Source organism: Ctenopharyngodon idella, chromosome 13 (assembly GCF_019924925.1).
Source record: "Ctenopharyngodon idella isolate HZGC_01 chromosome 13, HZGC01, whole genome shotgun sequence".
In the NCBI taxonomy this organism is placed as follows: domain Eukaryota; kingdom Metazoa; phylum Chordata; class Actinopteri; order Cypriniformes; family Xenocyprididae; genus Ctenopharyngodon; species Ctenopharyngodon idella.
The window spans coordinates 31,930,278-31,954,051 of record NC_067232.1 but is presented as its reverse complement, the minus strand read 5'-3'; the positions used below and the strand labels follow the sequence as shown (position 1 = coordinate 31,954,051).

General features: G+C 38.0%; 2 protein-coding genes across 7 annotated transcripts in view; both read left to right on the top strand.

Moving 5' to 3' along the window:
* The window catches only part of dst (dystonin), a 197,254-nt gene that overhangs the window by 84,304 nt on the left and 89,176 nt on the right, over window positions 1–23,774 (top strand). For all 6 annotated transcript variants that reach the window (XM_051916336.1, XM_051916339.1, XM_051916338.1 and 3 more), the window contains 21 exons: window positions 6,176–6,269; window positions 6,897–7,051; window positions 8,201–8,648; window positions 10,746–10,874; window positions 11,065–11,142; window positions 11,221–11,382; window positions 11,879–11,983; window positions 13,235–13,330; window positions 13,423–13,548; window positions 13,668–13,820; window positions 13,905–14,059; window positions 15,264–15,390; window positions 15,477–15,660; window positions 16,358–16,515; window positions 16,625–16,803; window positions 17,659–17,797; window positions 17,885–18,078; window positions 18,377–18,539; window positions 18,636–18,719; window positions 18,995–19,102; window positions 19,198–19,296. In XM_051916336.1, coding sequence (XP_051772296.1) covers window positions 6,176–6,269; window positions 6,897–7,051; window positions 8,201–8,648; window positions 10,746–10,874; window positions 11,065–11,142; window positions 11,221–11,382; window positions 11,879–11,983; window positions 13,235–13,330; window positions 13,423–13,548; window positions 13,668–13,820; window positions 13,905–14,059; window positions 15,264–15,390; window positions 15,477–15,660; window positions 16,358–16,515; window positions 16,625–16,803; window positions 17,659–17,797; window positions 17,885–18,078; window positions 18,377–18,539; window positions 18,636–18,719; window positions 18,995–19,102; window positions 19,198–19,296 — 3,136 coding nt within the window. The remainder of the gene's footprint in view (window positions 1–6,175; window positions 6,270–6,896; window positions 7,052–8,200; window positions 8,649–10,745; window positions 10,875–11,064; window positions 11,143–11,220; window positions 11,383–11,878; window positions 11,984–13,234; window positions 13,331–13,422; window positions 13,549–13,667; window positions 13,821–13,904; window positions 14,060–15,263; window positions 15,391–15,476; window positions 15,661–16,357; window positions 16,516–16,624; window positions 16,804–17,658; window positions 17,798–17,884; window positions 18,079–18,376; window positions 18,540–18,635; window positions 18,720–18,994; window positions 19,103–19,197; window positions 19,297–23,774) is intronic.
* LOC127524632 (plectin-like) lies at window positions 20,153–23,009 on the top strand. The gene has a single exon (XM_051916346.1). It carries the CDS (start codon window positions 20,301–20,303, stop codon window positions 22,992–22,994), a length of 2,694 nt encoding a protein of 897 aa, XP_051772306.1. The 5' UTR covers window positions 20,153–20,300; the 3' UTR covers window positions 22,995–23,009.

The following is a 23,774-nucleotide window of genomic DNA, read 5'->3' as shown; positions in this document are numbered from 1 at the left end:
TAGAAGAAGAAAAGAAGCGGATCCGCCATTGGCTGCGTTCCACTCTAAATTATTATGCCCTTCACTTGCAAACTTCGCTCCGTCTCGTGGACTCGGATGTGCGTCATTGTTTACGTTGCATGGGTGCCCACTACTGGCAAACTCATGCATAAGGTTTAAATGAAACTCACTAAGCCCTTGATCACTTGGAATTCATTATGAAGCTGATTTATTATTTAAACCCCTTTTGTACTTATGAATTTGTTTCATGCACCATTCTATATGCTGCATGTTCAAAGTTGTTGGAGAAAATATCTAAAATCCTATAGGTATATGAGCTGTTGGAGAAACATAAAATTGCACAAATGCCAATGCAGCCTTTGCATTCAAAAATTTGCAGATGGGGAATGATTTGCTGCTTTGTTTACTGTTCTTAATACAATGTGTTCTTCAACTACTTCACAATACATCACTAGTGGACAGTGCACGGACCGTCGCGGAAAGTTAGTTTCACTATAATTTCTTGTCTCATGACTTTTCACATTAAGTAAGATCACAGCATTAAGGTGTTTAAGGTGTTTGTTTTTTTTTAATTCAGCTGCAAAAAATGCAAGTGATTTAATTAAAAGTGTGTCATCATTTAAAAATGTTCACTAAAATACTTTCGTATGTCTCAACATAATGTAAAGTGACATTTAAGCAGCTAGACATACAGTTGTGGTCAGAATTATTGGCACCCTTGGTAAATATGATCAAAAATGACTGTAAAAATAAATCTGCATTGTTTATCCTTTTGATCTTTAATTCATAAAGTTAGCAAAAATCTAACCTTTCATTGAAGGAAAAGAATTGAAAGTGGGGGGAAAATCACATTATGAAATAAATGTTTTTCTCCAAAACACGTTGGCCACAATTATTGGCACCCTTTTATTCAATACTTTTTGCAGCCTCCTTTTGCCAAGATAACAGCTCTGAGTCTTCTTCTATAATGCCTGATGAGTTTGGAGAACACCTGACAAGAGATCAGAGACCATTCCTTCATGCAGAATCTCTCCAGATCTTTCAGATTCCAGCTCCATGTTGGTGCTTCTTCTCTTCAGTTCACTCCACTCATTTTCTGTAGGGTTCAGGTCAGGGGACTGGGACGGCCATGGCAGAAGCTTCATTTTGTGCTCAGTGACACATTTTTGTGTTGGTTTTGATGTTTGTTTTGGATCATTGTCCTGATGGAAGATCCAACCACGGCCCATTATTGGATTTCTAGCAGAAGCGGTCAGGTTTTGTTTTTTTATCTGTTGGTATTTGATAGAATCCATGATGCCATGTATCTGAACAAGATGTCCAGGACCTCCAGCAGAAAAATAGGCCCACAGCATTAAAGATCCAGCAGTATATTTAACCGTGGGCATGGGGTACTTTTTATCCATGTGTGCACTAGAGATCGACCGATATGGGTTTTTCTATAGCCGATGCCGATGCCGATGTTTAGAGGTCAGGGTCAGCCGATGGCCGATATGTGCTGCCGATTTTTAGGGCCGATATCTTGAAGTTTTCCCCTTCATTTGCATGCTAAAATGTCACACTAATAATAAGTGGATGCACAACATTTCTAAACTTAACATCATTTATTGAACACTGACTTGATTTACATAAAAGTTTTAGAGCATTTATCAAGCTGAATTTTTCAAGTTTGTTGGAACATAAATGTAAACTTAAATATACATTTAAATAAAATAAATACAACTTTATAAATAAAAATCAATTAAAAACTTTGTCATGTTGCACAGCCTTGTATGTAAGGACAGTGCTAAACTCTTAGTGATTTCTGACATTCTTGACGGTCAACGTTAGACAGGTTTAATGAGGATAATAACTGTGCGAATAGGTATATATATATAGTCATTGGTCGGAACACATCACTTTATTAGGCTGATGTCCATTTCCCATTACACAGATGATGGAAACACACGCAGATGCGCATATTCTTGAGCTGAATTTTCATTAATGCAAAGTTGGATGGAAACCCGGCTATTATCTGCATCAAACCATGCTTCCGAACAAATGTCATACACTTCTGCGCAGTGGCGTAGCACAAATCCGCGGGGGTTCAACCAAGAAGGGGAGCCAATGGATATCACACAAGAAGCAACGTGCAAACTTTGCGGAAAAGTTATGCCGGTAAAAGCTTAACCTCGGTCAGTATTCAAAGTGAAAGTAAAAGTGACGGAGCTGCCTGATGCTGCATTAACGGAGCATTTTCTCTCAGAGACGAATTTCAACATAATATGCTGATAACGGTATATAACTGTCTTAATTTATTCCATTATTTCTCTTGTTGCCCGTACATATAGTGAAACAAATGAGAAGAATAGTATTTCGTGTTAAACAGCTTGTTTTTTTTTTTTTTTTTTTTTTTAAGTTGGTGCTTGAAGTAGCCTAAAGCTGCTCTTAATTTTCATTTATGACTGCAGTGTTAGGAAATATTATAGACTGTTAATAATGTTAATTATAGGTCTAATTCATTGTATAATAGACCTAAAAAATGTTTAAAACATTTTCAAAGAGGAGCTGATAGCCTAATCTTTTATTATCCTCACAGCACGTCAGTTATGCGGTGATGCGCTGTGAAATTATTGCGGGGCAAATTTATTATAATATTAATTTAATAATAAAAGTAGCTTACCTAATAGTAATAATAATAGACTAGAAGAATGTAACAGGCTTACATTAATTGGAAAAGCCAAATCCTCTTAATATTGACAATATTTGTCGGAGTAACGTAGCCCTCAATCACGCTGCAGTGTTTGTGAGAGCTGCCGCCTTCTCCACCCCCAAGCACAGAGTGAAATTCTCCGACTCTGATACAGGAAAAATAAAACAGAACTTATAACATTGGGGCTAATATGTTAGCAAGCAAGCTGCTGGTAGTTTTGGACTACAGTCCTTAAAGTTATCTACAAGTAAGCAAACCTTCAACCAGCTGTAGCATTATGCCAGTTCCCGACGGTTCTATGCTATCCGTTGTTTCTTTCACTAAGTGAAGCAACACTTCATAGTTTACTAGTAATATATAGTAAATATATGGCCAAAGGACTTGGAAATATCAGAATTTAAGCTTTAGGCTACCTTTATCTCCCAGTACTGTTGTTGAATCTTCCAAAAGTTTCAATTCACATGCGGCAGCAGCACATTCCACCGCACCAATAACACAGGGCTGCCTGCGGACGTGCCTGGCTTTAAATCGGCGCTACTAAACACGGATATCGGCCGATGCCGATATATTAAAAAAAGACAAATATCGGCCCGATATATCGGTCGACCTCTAGTGTGCACCAAACCCATCTGGTGGGTTTGCTGCCAAAAAGCTCTTTTTTTAGTTTCATCTGACCATAGAAGCCGGTCCCGTTTGAAGTTCCAGTCTTGTCTGACAACTGAATATGCCAGGAGATTGTTTCTGGATGAGAGCAGAGGATTTTTCTTGAAACCCTCCCGATGTAGGTGCTGTTTGATCATTTTTTTAGGCTTTCTGAGACTCAAGACTCAACTAATCTCTGCATTTCTTCAGCTGTGATCCTTGGAGAGTGTTTGGCCACTCAAACTTTCCTCGGTGGCACATTAGAACGATTTAGACACACATCCTCTTCCAGGCAGATTTGTAACATCTTTAGTTGATTGGAACTTCTTAATTATTGCCCTGATAGTGGAAATGGGGGTTTTCAATGCTTTAGCTATTTTCTTACAGACACTTTCTATTTTGTGAAGCTCAACAATCTTTTGCTGCACATCAGAACTATATTCTTTGGTTTTATTCATTGTGATGAATGATTACAGGAATGATTTGGCCTTTGTGTTTCCTCATGTTTATACTCCTGTGGAACAGGAAGTCATGGCTGGACAATTTCATGTTCATGATCACTCTGGTGTGCTAAAAAATGTAAATATGAATAGGAATATACTTCAGAAATATTTTACTCATAGAAAATTCTAGGGGTGCCAATAATTGTGGCCAACGTGTTTTGGAGAAAAACATTTATTTCCCGCTTTCAATTCTTTTCCTTCAATGAAAGGTGAGATTTTTGCTAATTTAATGAATTAAAGATCAAAAGGATAAACAATGCAGATTTATTTTTACAGTCATCTTTGATCATATTTACCAAGGGTGCCAATAATTCTGACCACAACTGTAGCAGCCAATGGTTGAGTTTGGGGTGGGACCACCTGTTTCTCTGATCAATAGGAGATGGATGCCTTATTCACAAAACATGAGCAGAAGGATTTTCTGTGTCAATCATTCATAAATCCATTCTTACGTAAACTCAAAAACAACAAATGTACTGAAATAATTTACTCACAAAATCAAGATCAATGCTGTAATTCGTTCTGTTTATGTTTCATGAATTAGGGCCAGTGATGCTAGTTTACATGCTCCACTTTTAATGTTTTAATAAATATGTATATAGTTTATTAAAATCACCCTTATATGCTACTTCACTTTTTTACAGTACACGTCAAAAGTTTAAAAAAACATGATTTTTTTTAAAAAAAAGAAGTCTCTTCTGTTTACCAAGGATACATTTATTTGATCAAAAATACAGTAAAAACAGTAATATTGCAAAATGTTGTTACAAATTAAAAGAACTGTTTACTATTTGAATATATTTTAAAATGTACAGTAATTTATTCCAGTGTTCAAAGCTGAATTTTCAGCATCCTTACTCCAGTCTTCAGTGTCACATGATCCTACAGAAATCACTCTAATATGATGATTTGCTGCTTAAGAAACATTTATGATTATTATCAATGTTGAAAACAGTTGTGCTGCACAACATTTTTTTTGGATATGGTGATATTTTTTCAGGATTCTTTGATGAATATAGAAAGTTCAGTGAACAGCATTTATTAAATTTATTTATTTAATTTAAAGCATTTATTAAACAGAAATATTCTGTAACATTATAAATGTCTTTACTGTCACATTTGATAAATTTAATGCATCCTTGATGAATAAAAGTATTTTATTTTATTTTATTTTTCTCTCTTTTTTTTAAATTGTTTCCACAACAAATGTTAAGCAGAAAAAGCTGTCACTGATAATAATAAATGTTTCTTGAGCAGCAAATCATCATATTAGTATGATTTCTGAAGGATCATGTGACACTGAAGACTGGAGTAATGATGCTGAAAATTCAGCTTTGATCACAGAAATAAATTACATTTCACAATATATTCACATAGAAAACAGTTATTTTAAACTTTAATATTTCACTGTTTTTTGCTGTATTTTTTGATTAAATAAATACAGCCTCTGTGAGCATGAGACTTTCTTCATAAAAAATTGTAATGTTTTCATACTTTTGACAGGTGTATATAACTAATATCGCCAAAAGGCTGAAAAAGATTGAAATTTATTTTTTAATTATATTGTTGTGCAGCAGACATTAGTTTTGTTTTATGCACAGATATGACTGTCACACCTGTGCAATTCACAGCTGTATTACTCATAATATTTATGTGAAAACATGGTGTTGGAAATCACCTGGAAATATATGGAAATCACTCATGTATTTAATATTTGTTATCACTTTTATTTATACGTGATTATATAACAACAGCCATAAATGGCATAAATGGTTAAATGATTGAAATGGCTGTGAAGGCGGTGAGGAATGTGGTGTGTAGTGTGGCACACCCACGTCTTTCACAGCTTTACTGTCTGAACCTGCGGTGGATCATCTGTCTTACAAATGAACGCTCAGTGTTTTACCTGGGGCTAATGTTTTTGTGGGCTGGCTTTTCTGCCACGGGTATGAGCCTATAAATATCAGTGGCTGGAAGCGGGTGCCATCAGATGGGCTGTAAATGGCCGGTGGGGTGTCTGCTGCTGATGGAGGGGTGGTAAACGCCATTCTCTGGGTCGGCCAAAGACACTGTTAGTCTGTTATGATGCACAGCAACCTGGTGTACTGCAGTAGCACCTCATCAGTGAGTGACAGCACTCTAACCAGCCTGGGCTCTGCTGAAAACCTGCTCTCCGGAGCTCACGAGCCTCTGTCCAGCACCCCGCTTTATCTCAATAACAGCTCTGTGTATGGACCCAGGTGAGGGAGACGCACGCGCTTTAGGGACAGCTTTAGATGAGCTTTTTGTGCAAAACCTACCCTGTTGTTTGACTGCATCTGTCTTGTTGTTTTTATAGACTTGAAATGCTCCAGCAGATTGCAAACAGAGTTCAGCGAGACTGCATAGCTGGAGAGGACAAATTAGCGCTTGCACGGACGGCTCTTCAGTCGGTGAGTTCAGACGTCTTTCTTTGTCAATATTTTGCATATATTACAAATGGCCAATAGTTTTTGTCTTTTGTTAGTCGCTGGGGATAAAAGCATCTGCTGAATGCATAATGAAAATGTCTTGATTTCCATAAATTATCAGATACCTTTGATTGGGCCAGTGGAGTAAGGAAATAAAATGTTTTATACTTAATCCCCCGGTTTCACAGACAAGGCTTAAGCCTAGTCCCAGACTAAAATGCTATTTTAACTGAAAGCATATCTTAAAATATGTCACTGCCATTGTTTTGTCTCAAGATGCACACCAGTAATGCTTTTTTTTAAGCAACATTTTATAAAAGCGACTTAAATGTCCTAATTGATCTAATGCCTAATCCTGACTTAATCTAAGCCCTGTCTGTGGAGCCGGGCCAATATGTTTTTTTTTTATTTTTTTTTTTTTTACTTTTCTCAAGTAATTTATATTTATTATTTAAGGATGTTTCAATTTTTTTCTATGTTTAGGTGTAAAGTTTAAAAAAAATAAAATAAATTTTTTTAAATAATTATTGGAAATTTTGCCACGGCAAAGGTATGTCGTATTGTTTTTCTTACAATGGAAATCTGAAAGAAAACGAATATCTCCTCTAGGATGCGAAACGTTTGGAATCAGGAATCCAGTTCCAAAATGAAGCGGAGATAGCTGGTTATCTTCTGGAGTGTGAGAATTTATTGAGGCAGCAGGTTGTGGATATTCAGCTTCTACTGGATGGGAAATTCTACTTGGCTGATCAGCTTGTTCAAAGGTCAGAACGTGAATCAATGAACTTCATTATTAAAGATAATAATTGGCCTTCATAATCTTCTTTGTGGCATTCACTGTAAACCTGAATAAGTTGGGCTAAGGTAATCAGTTACATCAATTTTTTTGAGTTATGATGTTCCCAATTTTAAGTAAGCAGAACTATCAAGTTTTGAGTTTGTAGTACTCATGAACTCATGAACTTGAAGTACTGAGTTAGCTAACTCATACATTTTGATAGCAATTAACATAAAAGGTTTAGTTAATTAACTTTTTTATTTTGAGTTCTTGCAAATCAAATGAGTTATTTACTTCACTGTAAACCCTCATAAGTTGCCAGAACTCAAAAATGTTGAATGAGAATTTTTTAAGTTTAGAAAAAAGTTTCATACTTTCAAAGTTTAAGTAAGATTTTTATTTTGTACTCATACATTTTTATTGTTCTTAACTTGTATATTGTATAAATATTTGAGTACTCTAATTTATACATTTAACTTAAAATTATCAGGTTATCTCAATGTAAATATTTTGCTAGCTATAACAAACTAATTCAGAAAATGCCAACTTGCTAATTTGCTAACATATTAATAATAGCATGGCATAGCACTTACTGAATGAGTACAGCAACTTCAAACATGTAACTTACCTGCTCTCAAACCAAGCCACATGTGCCACTTGTCACCATGATGGTAACTCTCCAAAAGCACACATTAACAGAAACTCTTCTAAATTAGCTTAACAAAACATTAATCACTACTAAATCTCCCTTACCATTAATCTTGCACAAAAAAACAAAAAAAAAACAAAACATTATATAACATTTAATTTTAGCATTTAATCTCTCTTTTGAGTGCCATGGGCAAAGCATGATGGGAAATAAAAAATCCTAGCCCAGTTTAAGTTAGTCTAAATTAAAAGAAATGGGTTCATACAACTCAAAACAATGAAACAGTTCAGTTTACTTGAAATATGTCAGTGCTGTGAACTCAAAAGAAAAAGAAAGTTATAAATACTCATAACAGTTCATTTAACCGAACTAATTTGTTTTGTTTTAGTTTGTCGTACTCAAACCAATATACTCAAAGTATATTGAGCGTTAGGGTTAACAGTGTTCTCAAAATGAGCAATAGTGATGCTCTCTGTGGTTCCTCAGGGTATCTAAGCTCCGCGACGACCTGTTGGCTTTGAGGACTGAGTGCTCCAGCGTTTACAGCAAAGGACGCACACTGACCTCAGAACAGACCAAGATGATGATCTCCGGCATCACGCAGAGTTTAAACTCAAACTTTTCCCAAAGCTTCAATGCTGGACTGTCTCCTGCCCTCACTCCAGCTCTCACTCACGGAGGCCTGGTCAGTACGGGCGGCAGTCCTGCAATGACTCCAGCCATGACCCCCAACATGCAGCCTGCCTCGGTCCAGACTTACCTCACCACCGGTGGAGGAGGAGGAGGCATGGAGCCTCCTATCCTTCAGCACCTCAAACAAATGCAGATCCGCAAGCCCATGCTCAAATCCTCATTCATGGATCCTAACTTGACCGAGGATGAGGTTAATATGAAGTTTGTGCAGGATCTACTTAACTGGGTGGAGGAAATGCAGGTATGTTTAAGACTTTCTTCTGTTAGTGCACTGCAAAAAAATCATTCTCAAGGCCTGTTCAGATTAAGGATGATAACAATATAGGGCCCTATTTTAAGTGCATGGTCTGCAGCGCAGGTACACTTAGAGCGTGTCTGAATCCACTTTTGCTAGTTTAACGATGAAAAAAATGGTTGGTGCGCCAGGTGCATGGTCCAAAAGGGTTTTACCAAGTCTCTTAATGAGTCATGGGTGTGTTTTGGGCGTAACATGCAATAAACCAATCAGAGTGTCATCTCCCATTCCCTTTAAAAGCCAGCTGCGCTTGCACCATGGCGGATTCGCTGTTTACATGGTGGATTATAGACACCCTCAACCTGACGAGTCAGTTTAAATACATGTGTGTATTGCCATGATTGGTCAAATAATTAGCCAATTTCATTCGTCATTACTGCAGATAGGTCATTCTGATACATGCAATGATTATCCATTATGACATGTAGTCATTTTTATCTTTATGTACACAATAATAATCTTTTACATTGTAATCCTTTCATTTTTAATATTTGGCATGTTTGTGTGCTGCTGCGCGTCCCTGTGTGTGTAACAAGCAGAGTGTACACGTGTTGTGCACCCGCCCATAGGAGCATATTACTAACGCGCTCTTTAAATAACAACAACAACAACAACAACAAAATAATAAAATACTGCAGCATTGACTTTAGACCAGGTTTCAGTTGGTAAATGGCGCAGTCGTTTTCAGTTGCCTCAAAATAGCAACACGCCAACAATGCACCTGAACACACCTCGTTTTCAGACCAGCACGCCCATGGGTGAACAGATGGGCATGAATGCATTTGCTATTTAAACAACATGGCGCTGGACGTGAAAATGATAACTGCGTCAGGCTGAAACTAGCAAAAAACACTTGGTGCAACTGGCGCCGCATTGCATTGGTGTATGATAGGGTCCAATGTTCTTAAAATCGTTCTAAATGTAAAAAAATAGCAAAGTTCACACCACAACTATAATGACACCAGCACAGGGAAACAATATAGCTGGAATCATTTTTAGAATGATTTTTTTGATAAAAACAGACAGCCTATCAGAATCCATCCTGCTTTAAAAAGCTCGAGCATTTAAAGCGACAGACAACATACATGCATAGAATACATGCTTAGAATAAACAAAACAATATCCTCCGATGGTGTGGACGCTAATATAGTTATCATTATAGTTATCATTCTTTGTGTGAATTAGTAAAATTATTTTTGTCCATTTGTCAATTTTCTACGCTGTTTTAATGCATTAAGTGATGATGCAAACAAAACTTTGAGTTATTTTACAGAATTATTGAGGTCATTTACCTCAGAGAATATATCTTGCAAAATTTTCAGAGGTTTATGCTTAAAATAAGGAAAAAATCATTTGCCAATAGAGTAAGAAAAATAAATGCAATTCAAAATGTAATTAATATTTTCTGAAATCAAGTCTTAGGACCAGATTTACTAACAGCTTGCGCCAGCGCAAACCCTCTTTTGGCATTAAAAACTACTGTCAGGATTTACTAAAGACACGCAGTGCAAAATTAGCGCTGAAAAGTCGTGGACACAGTTGTTTTTGCAGCTGACCTTATTGCGTATGCATTTGTAGGAGTTTCCCTTTCAGAAGCAGTATTTATGGGTGGAGAGTATTTAAATAAATCATGCAGTGTTATTTACGAAGGTTTGTGCTAGTCAATTTATGGGTATTTGTGCCATTATTTGTACTGTAGATCACATAAATATCAGCGTCTCTGCTTGTTTATGACCCTACGCAAATTTAATAAATTATGTTGGTCATTATGGAAATGTTCTTTGCTCTGTGTTCTTTAATGTGCTCAATGTCAGTAAATCACCCGCAGAACTTTCCACTCCCATTGCCGCTTTTATGGGATTTCGGTCTCACGCTAATTTGCCCTGTTTAGTAAATCTGGCCCTTATTGTCTTTTAAAAACATTCATTTGCTTGAGAAGCAAAACTGTGTAATTATGTTTATATATTTTTACTGCAAAGCAAGACAAAAAGAGGTGTGGCGAGGTTATTAACGCTTTTGCTCTGATCTTTTTGTCTCTGAAAGGTTCAGCTGGATCAAGCAGAATGGGGATCGGACCTACCGAGTGTTGAATCAAATTTAGGGAATCATAAAGATTTCCACAAAGCCATTGAAGAATTCCAGATGAGCATTAAAGAAGCCAAAATGAATGAGGTGAACCATTACATATTTAGAAATTTCATTAAAAAAAAAAAAAAAAAATCTAAATTCAGTCATTGTAAACTCACCATCATATTGTTCCCTTATGAGTTTCTGTGGAAAATTGTCACTTTTATGGAGTGAACTATTCCTTTAAATTATATGCATACCAGCAAATAATAAACTTACCGTGTCACCCCGACAGATCCAGATGACCCAGCCATTGAAGCAGAGTTACTCTGAGAAGCTGAACAAGTTAGAAAGCCAGTACAGGAGGCTGCTGGTAAATGAACTCTGCCTTTTAGGTGCCACATTCCGTAAGAACTGTGTGTCTGAGTTTCTTGTGCTCTTGTGTTTGCAGAAATGCTCTGGTGAGAGGCAGAAACACCTGGACAGCCTGTATGACTTTGTATCCCGTGCCACTCAGGAGCTGATCTGGCTCAATGAGAAGGAGGAAGAGGAAGTGGCTTTCGACTGGAGTGAACGAAACAGTAACATTTCGAGGAAGAGGGATTATCATGCAGTAAGACCATCCAACACACATCAACTGAATGTTGTGCTCAGTCTAAAGGGCATATATGGAATATTTATCATATACTTTATATAATTTTGTTGGCAGTATGGGGTCAGTAAGTAGCAAAAGAGACTACTTTCAAAAACATTTAAAAAACCAACCCCAAACTTTTGACTTTTGAACAGTAGTATGTATATAGTTTGCCATCAGATGAATTAGCTATGATAAATAGTGTTTTGGTTTGATGCTTCATTCAGCAATATGAAAAGCTGCCCATAATTATATTAATCCACAAGAGCCGCACTGGAAACTAACTTTAACCGCAGCAGCAGTGAACACATCCTCTTCTATTGGAGCAGTAAAGACAGCTGTTAGATGTGGCGGCACTGTAAACATCCGTCATGATTTGCCTTCACTTGCCTTTGCGTGTTAAGGTGCAGGTTCTTGGAAAGGAGGCTAGATATCTGTGGCAGGAATGTCTTCATATGCCCGCGTCTTTCCACAGGATCTGATGAGAGAACTGGATGACAAGGAAGAGGTGATCAAGTCAGTACAGGAGAAGGCAGAGAGCCTCCTGCTGGAGAACCATCCGGCCAGACTGACCATCGAGGTGAGCCAACTGACGCCTGCAACATTCTTTTAATGGCAAATGAAATTATCCATCTAAACTTTAAAATATCATTTTTATGAATAAAATATAAAAAGTCATGACACTACTATTTAAGGAATAGTGCACCCAAAAAAGACATTTCTGCCATCATTTATTTATGCTCATGTTGTTTCAAACCTGTAGGAGTTTTTTTAAGTGGAACACAAATGGAGGAGTTTAGCAGAATGCTCACGCCGTTCCTTTCCATATGATGAAAGTAGTTAGGGTTAGGCAAACTTCTTGTACATTATTTCCTAAGTCTTCTAAAGTCATTTTTCCCTTCTGATCTTCGCATATTTACACTTGCTATCATCATGGGCCGTATTAGAATATAGAGCAGCAGTCACATGGACCACATTTATGATATATTCAGGGTTTTTTTGGATTTGACAGCTTCCGTTTTCATTCAAGTTCATTGAACATTCTGCAAAATGTTCAAAGATAATAAAATAATAAAATAATAAATAAAAATAATAAAATAAAATACAATTAAAATTGGGTAAATACATAGATATTCCTGTATGGACACATTTTATTGCTATTTTTTTTTTTTTTTTTCATTCCAAAATAAAATAAAAAAATTAAATTAAATTAAATTAAATTACAACTGAGTAAATACATATGTGTTCCCTCTAACTGTATGGAAACATTTTATTATGGAAACATATTTTTTTGTTTTACTATTCCAAAACAAAGTAAAATGTAAAATAAAATAAAATGATAAAATTAAATAAATAAATAAATAAAATAAATGTTCTCTCTAACTGTATGGAAACATTTTACTATTTTATTTTTTTATTTTACCATGAAATAAAATAAAATAATAAAATAAAAAAAATAAAAAACTAAAAAAAAAAAAAAACTGAGTAAATACAATAAAATAAAAAATAAATAAAATAAACAAAACAAAACAAAACAAAATAAATGTTCCCTATAACTGTATGGAAACATTAAATTACTATTTTTATTTATTTATTTATTTTTTTTACATTCTAAAATAATGAAATAGAATAGAATAGAATGGAATAGAACAAAAAAAAAATTAAATTAAAAATTAGTAAATACATATGTTCCTTCTAACTGTATGGAAACATTTTATTAACACTTTATTACTATTTTGTTTTTTATTTGACCATTCCATAATAAAATAAAATAAAATAATAAAACTGAGTAAATTCATAGATGTTCCCTCTGTTTCCGTCTGTGAATCAGGCATACAGAGCAGCCATGCAGACTCAGTGGAGCTGGATCCTGCAGCTCTGTCACTGTGTGGAGCAACATCTGAAAGAGAACGCTGTCTACTTTGACGTGAGTTACACAGCTAGTTTTAGCGTAACAGATTTTCATGACTTGAGTGAGTTTGTGTCAGATCAACAGGTATGACGTTACTCTCCTTATAGTTTTTCAGCGATGCCAAAGAGTCATTGGATTACCTTAAGAGCCTCCAAGATGCCATCCACAGGAAGTACAGCTGCGACCGAAGCAGCAGTTTACATCGGCTGGAAGATCTAATTCAAGAGTCCATGGTTAGTTAGCTTCAACACAATAAATTCATGCAATTATTTGGGGTTAGAGCATTACCCTGTCCATTAATGTGTACATGTATGTGCATGACTGAGGCCGGATTGATGTTTGTTCTTCACAGGATGAGAAAGAACAGCTTCTGAAATACAGCAGCACTGTGGGTGGGTTAGTGGGCCGGGCAAAGTCCGTTGTTCAGCTCAAGGCTCGCAACCCAGAGAATCCCATCAGAACTTCCATCCCCGTCAAAGCCATCTGTGACTACCGGCAGATAGAGGTACGGTCACCACACCAGAACTGCTGCTGCCCATATTAACAGCAGTGTCTGCCATAATGCATTTTGTGACCCGTCTCTCCTCAGATCACCATCGGCAAAGAAGATGAATGTGTTCTAGTAAGTAATTCTCACAGGGCAAAGTGGAAAGTGATCAGTCCGTCTGGAAATGAGGCCATGGTGCCTTCGGTCTGCTTCAGTGTTCCTCCACCCAACAAGGAGGCAGTTGAAATGGCAAGCAGGTGAGGAGTGAGGACATTCTGGGAATCCATTTTATTGTTTTTCTTTTTAAAAGTTGCAAAATGGAAGTAGTGACAGATCTTCTGTATTGTGACGTACATCCGAGAATAACAGATCGTCGGGAAAAAAAAGTAGGGCGATGATTTGGTTTTATGCATTGGTTGTTGATTGGATGATGGGATGTGGGCGTGGCTCTCAAAAGCGTATGCAGATGAGCTTGCAGGGGTGGAGTTTAAGCACACTCAATGATTGGAGAGTCCTGCATATGTCAACAAAGAGAAGTCTAACGTTTTCACTGGAAGATCCAATTATGACTTTTTGATTAAACATGACGAAGACATTTTTTTAAATATAACCCATATGCACGGATTAATTGTTAATAAGATGCATAACATGCATTTAGAAAACAGATGAATTTTCATTTCATGCTAACTTTAGAGTGAAATGTCCAATTTATGTTCAAATATGATAAAATACAGCATTTAAGTAATTGTTTAAACTAGGGCTGCACAATATATATCGAAATTATTGAAATATCGCAAATGTACATATCGTGATATGCATATCGCAACGGCTTATGATAACTGCATGATTTTAATGCTCCAGAATATTACAAAAAGTCCAAGTTTTAGGTTGACATAGACTGGAAATGACTGTTACACACGTGTGACATGCTTAATGCTGCCTCTCGGACAGTGCGTAATCCCGAGTTCAGTTATCTTCCGCAGCTTATATGGCCAAATACACACAAAATAATGCCAAAATGCCCATCTTGGTGAGTATTTATGTAAACACAGTCAGTTATGTCTTAGGTAGACTAAACAGTTGAGAAAGAAAGTGTGCGTGTAACAATATATTGGATCTGTGCAGCTCTTAAAGTGACAGCAGCCTAATAAACCTGCTTCCGTCTGTGTGCTTAATGTCAATCAAACAACAAAAGACAAAGAGAAAATCACTAAATCTTGACTGAGTAACTTGTGCAGCTTTAATAAGAATCATTATATATTTCAATCGTACAGCGAAGGCTAAGCAGTGTTTTATGTTATCGCATATCGCATTTTTCTTCAATATCGTGCAGCCCTAGTTTAAACGAAGGAGGGAGGTCTCTATATTTGTCCTGTATCCTTCCCATTCATCTTAATAGCAGTTGCTCACAAATGTTGAATATTAATATTATACTTGGTTCTCTTTCTCTCACTCCATCAGGATTGAGCAGCTGTATCAGAATGTTCTGGCTCTGTGGCATCACTCTCACATTAACATGAAGAGCGTCGTGTCCTGGCACTATCTGATGACTGACATCCGTGCCATCCGCAAAAGCACTGTTGCCTCGGTACAGATCTTCTGTTTGCATGTCCCTTGAGACTAAAGTTATGTTTTAAAACCTAATGAGCGTATAATGTTAATTTCTCTCCCTAGATCAAGACCCTGTTGCCAGGTGATCACGAGCAGGTGCTGAGCAGCCTGCAGTCTCACTTTGAGGACTTCCTGCGGGACAGCGATGAATCGGATGTTTTCACAGTGGCTGATTGTGCCCAGCTGGAAAAGGAGGTTCTGGCTTGTAAGGAGTACTATGAGGAACTCCTCAAATCTGCAGAGAGAGGCAAGTTACAGTACACATACACACCCACGCATACAACAAAGTGACCAGAAGTCATGCATTTTCAAAGACTGTGGCCATATTAAGAAAGCAGGGCAACATCAAATGTGAGTAGTGAAATGTGGGGCTGTTCAGAGAATAACTGAACTATATGTTTGAATTAGCAGTGACTGGTGCCACCAGACATATAGCACGCGTTCATTAGAAACACATGTTCTCCTAAGCCTATTAAGTAGAAAGTTAATACTAAAAGGAATGATGTTTTATCCATGCAAAGATCTCCTCATCAACATTAGAAATTAGAGAGCAAGTGTTTGTGGGGATGCATTTAAATTTCATCTGGCAGTTGAACTACAGTCATTTGTAATGCATCTAAAATCATTATGTAATTACTAAGTGAACTTTAAATAATTTTGTTTTTGTTTCTCAAACAAATGTTGCTCTCATTGTGAGGTTTCATGAGTTCACTGTAATCTAATAATGAAGTCCTGAAATATTGTCTGCAAGATTTTTAACAAAACTGAGCACATACACAAGTGTTAAAGATTAATTTGGCTTAGTTGTGTTGTCACTAGCTACATTTTCACTGTATTTTCACCAAGACACAGAAACAGGCAAACAAACAAAAGTACAAAATGTAAATTATTGTCTGGACATGGAGTCTCACTGATGTAATGCATTGCCCTCTGGTGGTCAACAGAAGAACACGAGGAGTCTGTGTTCAACCACTTCATAACTGAGGTGCGTAACTTCCGCATGCGTGTGGAGGGTCATGAGGAACAGCTGATCCGGAAAATCCGTACTCCGCTAGACAGAGATGACCTGCAGGAGTGTCTGCTGCGCATCACTGAACAGGAGGTTTGATCTTCAGCTTCATTTTTGGATCAACACTTGATGTCCAGTGTAAAATCTGGATCCTGAAACAATTTCTGTAATACGTCTGGCTTCTCCTTCTCACACATTTCAGAAAAAGAAAGTAGAGCTGGATAGGTTGAAGGAAGACCTGGAGACCCTGAGAGAGAAGTGTGAAGTTTTCCTCAGGCAAGCAGCTGCCTCTCCATCCGTCCCCACGCTTTCCTCTGAGCTCAGCATCCTCACCCAGAGCACGAACCAGGTCTACTCCATGTGCTGCATCTACCTGGAGAAGTGAGTCTTTACTCAGTCCTTAAATGAGATGTGTTTGAAAGAGTGAAGATGAGTATTACTGATGTGACCTAGTGGTTAGTATATGTGCTTCAGCACACTGAGCTGAGGTGCTCATGCAAGCATTGTTTCAATCTGGCTTGTGGCACTTCCCAGTCCTATTCTCCAATCTTCTCAACATTATCTGCTCTTTGCTGTCCTTATAAAAGGGTTCCCATGGCTCTAAAAAACTTCTAATTGGCATTACCAGGCCAATGGAAAATTCTCTTTAAATTTAAATTTATTTATTTAAATATTTAAATGGGACCTATTATGCCCTTTTCGTGAGTTTGTTTTTGGGCTCTACTAGAACAGGTTTTATGCTTGAATGTTCAAAAAACACATTATTTTCCTCATATTCTCCATTGTTGCAGCTCCTCTCTTCCCAGTCTGTCAGTAACGCTCAGTTTAGTTCCTGTCTCTATGAAGCCCCTCCTTCTGAAAAGCACAATGTGCTCTGATTGGTCGGCTGGAGCAGTGTGTTGTGATTGGTGTTTGGGAAATGTCCCGCCCCTTACCATAACCGCCAGTTTCAACACACTACTAACTAACTCAACCAGGCCCCGCCCCTTTACTCTGCGTATGAATTATTTAAATGAGGAATATTGTGAAGAAAACTCAAGACTACAATGGAGGCGTTTCAGGGAGTTCAGAAACACTGACACTGATATAGAGAAGAACTCCCGCTGGAGGGACTTTGTGCTTTGCAGAGCTTTTTCATGCTCAAACAGCAACATTACACACTGAAGAAAGATGAACATGGAAAAAAAATGGGCTGCTATATAATTTCTATCTGACTTGATTATCTTTTACACTCAGGATGAAGACAGTGAGCTTGGTGGTGAAACACAGTCAGAGTGCTGAAGCTCTGGTCAAACTTTATGAAGCCAAGCTGTGTGAGGAGGATACAGTCAATGCTAATATAAAATCTATCGATGGTGTCATGAGCACTCTTAAGGTAATAAAGTCTCATTGTAACTTTGAAAAAGCTGTCTCGATGGTTTAGTCATGGAACATCTTTGACTTAACACTTTTGATTTTTTAGCAATGGAGGTCTGAAATCGATGAAAGACGTGAGGTATTCCATGACTTGGAGGACGAGCTGCAAAAGGCACGAGTGGTCAGTGAGCGTATGTTCAAAACGCACAATGAGAGAGACTTTGATTTGGATTGGCACAAGGAGAAGGCCGACCAGCTCAAAGAACGATGGCAAAACATCCACTCTCAGATTGAAAACAGGTCATTAAGTTCATTCTTTTGCCCCTAGCTATGCTATGCTGCAGGGATTAGTGTGTTTTTCATTGATTTATAACACATATATTTATGTATTTGGCAGACGCTTTTATCCAAAGCGACACATTGCATTTAGGGTATACATTTTATCAGGAATCAAACCATTACTTTGGCGTTGCTAGCACCATGATCTACCATTTGAGCTGTAGGAATGCATGTAGCTTTAGGCATGGACATTTATTTTGATAATGAGCGATTTATCTTGTTTATGATGTATGATGTATTTGTTTTCCATTGTGTTCAGGCTCCGAGACCTGGAAGGCATTAGCAAATCTCTTAAATACTACAAAGACACATACAACAGCCTGGATGAATGGAGCACAGAAATGGAGGCCAAGCAACTCAAGGCCCAAGAGAATCAACCTGAGGACAGCAAGGCTTTGGCTGAGTTCCTTAACCAACAGAAAGTACGAAGAAAAAAAACTCTTATTGTATGTCTATGTCTAAATTGTATGTCTATCTAGTTTACTAGCATCTAATCCTAACATTTGTTTTGTTTCTAGGTTTTGGTTGCAGAAATTGAGCAAAAACAGAGCAAAATTGAGGAGTGCCAGAAGTATTCAGAACAGTATGCAGTTGGAGTGAAAGTAAGACAAAATTATTTATTGGAAATATTCTGACATTACAAAATATATGGTACCATGGTAATACTTTTTTTTTTTTTGTCTTCGGGTACTAAGGTATACTGTCTCATGTGAATATTTTAATCATGTAGTACCATGTTACTACCATGTGACACCAGTACTTTCCCCAGGGAAACAATAAAATAAAAACAAAAAATAGCAATATGGCAATTAAGCACATAGCAACCAAACTTTTATTTAAGTTTATACTGTTTGTTTCAACCTTGTTCTTCTTTAAGGACTATGAACTGCAGTTGATGACTTATAGAGCCATGGTTGACTCTCAGCATAAATCCCCAGTGAAGAGGAGGAAGATGCAGAGTTCCTCTGATGTCATCCAGCAAGAGGTACGAGATAAATATTACCTAATTTCATAGGCTTACACTGCTATTTTTTTTTTGAGTTTTTTTATGGGTATGTATGTCTTTGTTTCCCTCCTCAGTTTATGGACCTTCGTACACGTTACACAGCCCTGGTCACTCTCATGACACAGTATGTGAAGTTTGCAGGTGAAACACTGAAGAGGGCGGAAGAGGACGAGGTAGGGCATTTGTTGACTTTTTCTTGTCTTTCATGCTTCATCTAATAGAGTTGATTAGCATTAGCATTATAACTGAAATGCTAATGTTCCCTTTCTGTTTTTTGCTTTGTAGCAGCTTTATTGCATGTTATTTAGCAAGGCTATGCTCCCAGCCATGTTTCATTCACCAGTTAGAACAGTGACAAACACCCTAACATGTGGCACACATTTTTATTACACTCTGCTGATGTTTCCTGCATTTCAAAATGTTACTCGGTGCTTGGAGATTTATTTTGATACAAAATAGCACAGATTGCTCTATTTTGTATCATTGCTGGTGACCTTGACCTTTAGGAAAGCATGTTCTGGAAAAAGGCTGAAGAGTACATGCAAATACGTGGTGGTGGTTTTTCAGCCTTGTATTGGTAAGTGGGCAAGAACCGCCTTTTCTCTTCCAAGTGTTGACTGGAAGATGACTGTATCTTTCATTTCAGAGGAGGAAATCATTGGAAAATGCAGAGTACTTAAGCTGGACTGAGAGCGTGGAGCTGCAAAAAGCTGCAAGTGAAGAGGAGATCACCAGGCTCCGGCGTCAGGTACTGGAACTCGAGGCATCACTCTCTAACAGGCAACAGCAGCTGGACATCTTGGGAGCAGACCTTGAGATGCAGAAAAAGTCATTTGAGGACTTGACCTTACAGAAGTCAAAGGCTGAGTATGAGGCCCAGAAATATCGTGTTGAACTAGAAGGCGTGATCAAAAGCAAGGGTTCAATCGAGCAAGAGTTGAATCGTGCTCGACAGCAGGTTCAGCAGTCAGAGGCCAAACAGGCCTCCCTGGAAGAGAGCCTCCGCAACCTTAAAAAGAGCATAGAGGAAAGTACATTAGCCCGTAAAAAGCTGGAAGATCATTTACGTCGCAAGGACAGTGATGTACAGGGCCTGGAGGAGCACAGTCGTACGTTAGAGCGAGAACTGAGGGCTAAGGAAGATGCTGAGGCAGAGCTCCTTAGCCAAGTGAGAATCATGGAAATGGATCTGGCCCACAAGTCAGAAGTCAGGTCAGGTTTCTCCAAAGAAGGTGCACAACTCTCAACCTTTACAACCAGTTCTTCAATAATCCATTCTGAAGCTGAGGCAGAGGTTCTGCAACGCAAAATGGAAGAGCTCATTATGGGCAAGAAGCGAGCTGAGACTGAGATCAAGACCTTGAAGTCTGAATTGAACTCAGTCATTGTCCACAAAACTGTGGCTGAGGAGAAAGCCCAACGTTTCAAAGAACTCTTAGATGAGGCAAACAGCAGGCTGTTGAAGCTGCAAGTGGAAATGGATGCAGATAGGTCCAACATGAGACAGAAAGCAGAGGAGTTAAGACAAGAATCTTCTGAACTGAAAAAGTCTGTCTATGTGTATCAAGAGCAAATCAAGTCTCTCCAAAGAGACAAATCGGCTCTGGAGCAGAGAGTGCTGTTCCAGAAGACAGAGGTTGATGGCATAAAGGACCAGCTCAAGGTCAACCAAGGAAAACTTTTACAGTGGACCTCCTTGGAACAGGAGAGCACTCATAAGTTGAGGTGCCTAGAAGATGAGTTGTCTTCCAAACAGACTGAAGTAGAGCAGATGGCATTTAAGGTCAATGAACTTAATAGAAAGAATCAGTTATTGGAAAGTGATACCCGACATCTTAAGGTAAGTATTGAGTCAATCCAGCAAGACAAATCACATGCTGACCAAAAGATTAAAACCCTGAAAGGTGAAGCAGAGGTTTTGAAGGAGCAACTGCAGAGAGCCAAAGAAGAGATCAATTTGAAGACAAGAACAGAGAAGGAAGCTCAACACAAAATGAAAAACCTTGAATTGGAGCTTCAGAAAAGTTCCTTGCAATTGACACAGCTTGCTAAGAAAGTAGAAGAACTCAAGAAGATTAACATGGACAGTGAGCGTTCCATTAAAAATGCGAAAGCAGAACTCGATAGAGCATCCATCGAGATTGAGAGTAAGGAACAGCAAATTAATATACTCAGATCCCAGGCAGAAAGTGCAAAATCTCAGGTGAAAATAGTTGAAGAGGAACTTCAGAATAAAACACAGGTATCTCATGAGCTTCAAATCAAACTTAAAGATTACAATGAAGAAGCCAAAAAGACAACCGAGCTACAGCAGAAGATCAAGTCTCTCACACTGACCATCACCAACTATGAAAAAGATATTTCAAATCTCAAAGCAGAGTTGAGTTCCATAACCACCGAGAGGAATCTGGCTAATCAGAAGGTTCAGGAACATAAAGTCGAGATAAATAACTTGAACATGGCTTTAAAAAAAGCCATAGGAGAATCTCAAAGGGAGTCATCTGAAGGTAAGAAGAGCATGTCAAAGGTGAGAGAACTTGAAAATGAGCTTTTGAAATGTAAGCAGACGATTAGCAGGATCAGTGGAAGTTCAGAAAAAGCCGCAGTAAGCCTGAAACAGGACATTTCATCTCTTCAGAGGGATAAGCAAACCGCTGACCAGAAGTTACAGGTGTTAAAATGTGAATTTGATGATCTTAGTTCCACTCTAAAAAGAACAAAAGATGAGCTACAGCGGGTGACTGAAGAAAACCGGTTAAGTCAGTCCAAATTCAAAGAATTGGAGGCAGAACTCCAAAGGAAAAGTTCTGTTATGCGAGAATTGAGCTCAAGCGCAGATAAATCTGTACTGAATTTAAAACAAGAACTAGTCACTTTTCAAAAGGATAGAAATGCTGCAGAAGACAAAATAACAAGTTTAACTCTCCAAACATCAGAACTTAAGCAGAAGTTGAAACAAACCCAGGAAGAGCTTAAGCAGAAGCAAAATCAAACGGCAGCTGCTGAGTTGAGGTCACAAAAGCTTGGTGAACAATTGGAAAACTGTAAAAAGATGCTTGATGATCTCAAAGGTAAACTCGACCTACAAAAGAAAGGCTATGAGACTCAACTGCAGTTAGTGCAGGCTGAAATGGAGCAAAAGCTTTCTCTGCAAGAATCACGCTTAAAGTTGGAGCATGAGAGGAAATCAAAGGAGCACTCTCATACTGTGGAAACTGCAGAGAGAGACAACAAGAACCTGTCTCAAGAATTGGAAAAGCTGAAAGCATTCATTGCTAATGCAACAAAAGCCAAACAGGAAGCTGAACAACACCTTTGCAATGTTCGTACACAGTTGGACGAATCTGACAGACAGAGGGGAATTCTTGACCTTGAACTTCTCAAAGCAAAATCAAAGATTTCTGAGTTGGAAACTGAAAAAATCAGGGTCAAATCCAGTATTTTTCAACTCGACAATATTCACAAAGACAGCTCAAACGAGATATCAAGGTTAAAGCGAATGTTGGCAGAGACTGAGCAGAAATTGGACATCTCAGAAAGGGAAGCAAGATCTCTAAAAGAACAGATTGTCTCATACATCAAGGAAATGAAGTCTCTACAGGAGAAGAATCTGAAGCTTGAGGTAGCAGTCAACTCTGAGCAGAAGCATCTAAAAGAATTGGAGGCACTTGGACAAGCCAATCATCAGTGTGCAAAAGACGAAGAGCTGACAAAGCTCAAGACTGAACTTCAGCTGACTCAGAAAACTGTTGTGTCATACGAAGAAGCGAAACAGAGCCTGGAGGAGGAACTAAAGAAAATGAAAATGAGCTCTGAGGTACGACTTCAATTGCATTCACAGTTTTCTGTGAAAGATTTCATTAAAAGGTGAAGTGTGTAATTTCTTTGTGTTTTAACAATGTGCAGAAACAACTATAAGTAAAGGTGCTTTCACTCTTGGTTCCATTGCTTGGTCAGTTGCACCTCTTGTATTTTATTCACACTATTTTGTGGGTCAGATCCTCGGTACGCTTGCGTCATCAAATTGGCAGCTGTTTACCCTTGTTGCTAGGTAATGATAATGCGGGACAAGGCAGCAAAATAGACTCACTTTTATACTTTGGTCTATCTGCCGCAAAGATTCCAGAGAATGCGGAAGTCAGCTTCTGCTGGAGGCGAGCAGAAATTATAGATGATAAACCTTTATCTCTCTGCTTGCAGTGCATCAATCCTACTTGTCAGGAAAGTGAGTGACCACACACTGACACAATTTGACCAATCATGCATCATCAATAGCAGATCACTTCTATGATTTAGAACAATAGCATTCATATCAGCAGCTAACCCTACCGGAGTACCCCAGACCACCTTTTTAAGTGGACTCAGTCATGGGTTACAGGTGTGCAGTGCACCCCTGTTCTAAAAACAGCGTTCACATTATCCAAACAAACCATATTCTGACATCAAGTATGCACCAAAACTTTGAAAGCACCAGTCATTTGATAGTTGTCCTCCCTGCTCTTCTCCAGAATTTGATCATCATTTGAAAAATTATTGCGCTCACTATAAATTCTGTTCATTTAAATTCTGTTCACCATCTATGTACCCCAGATGGTAATAGCACAATAATTGCACGAGGCAAATAGTGCTCGCTTTTGTGAATAAAAACAGT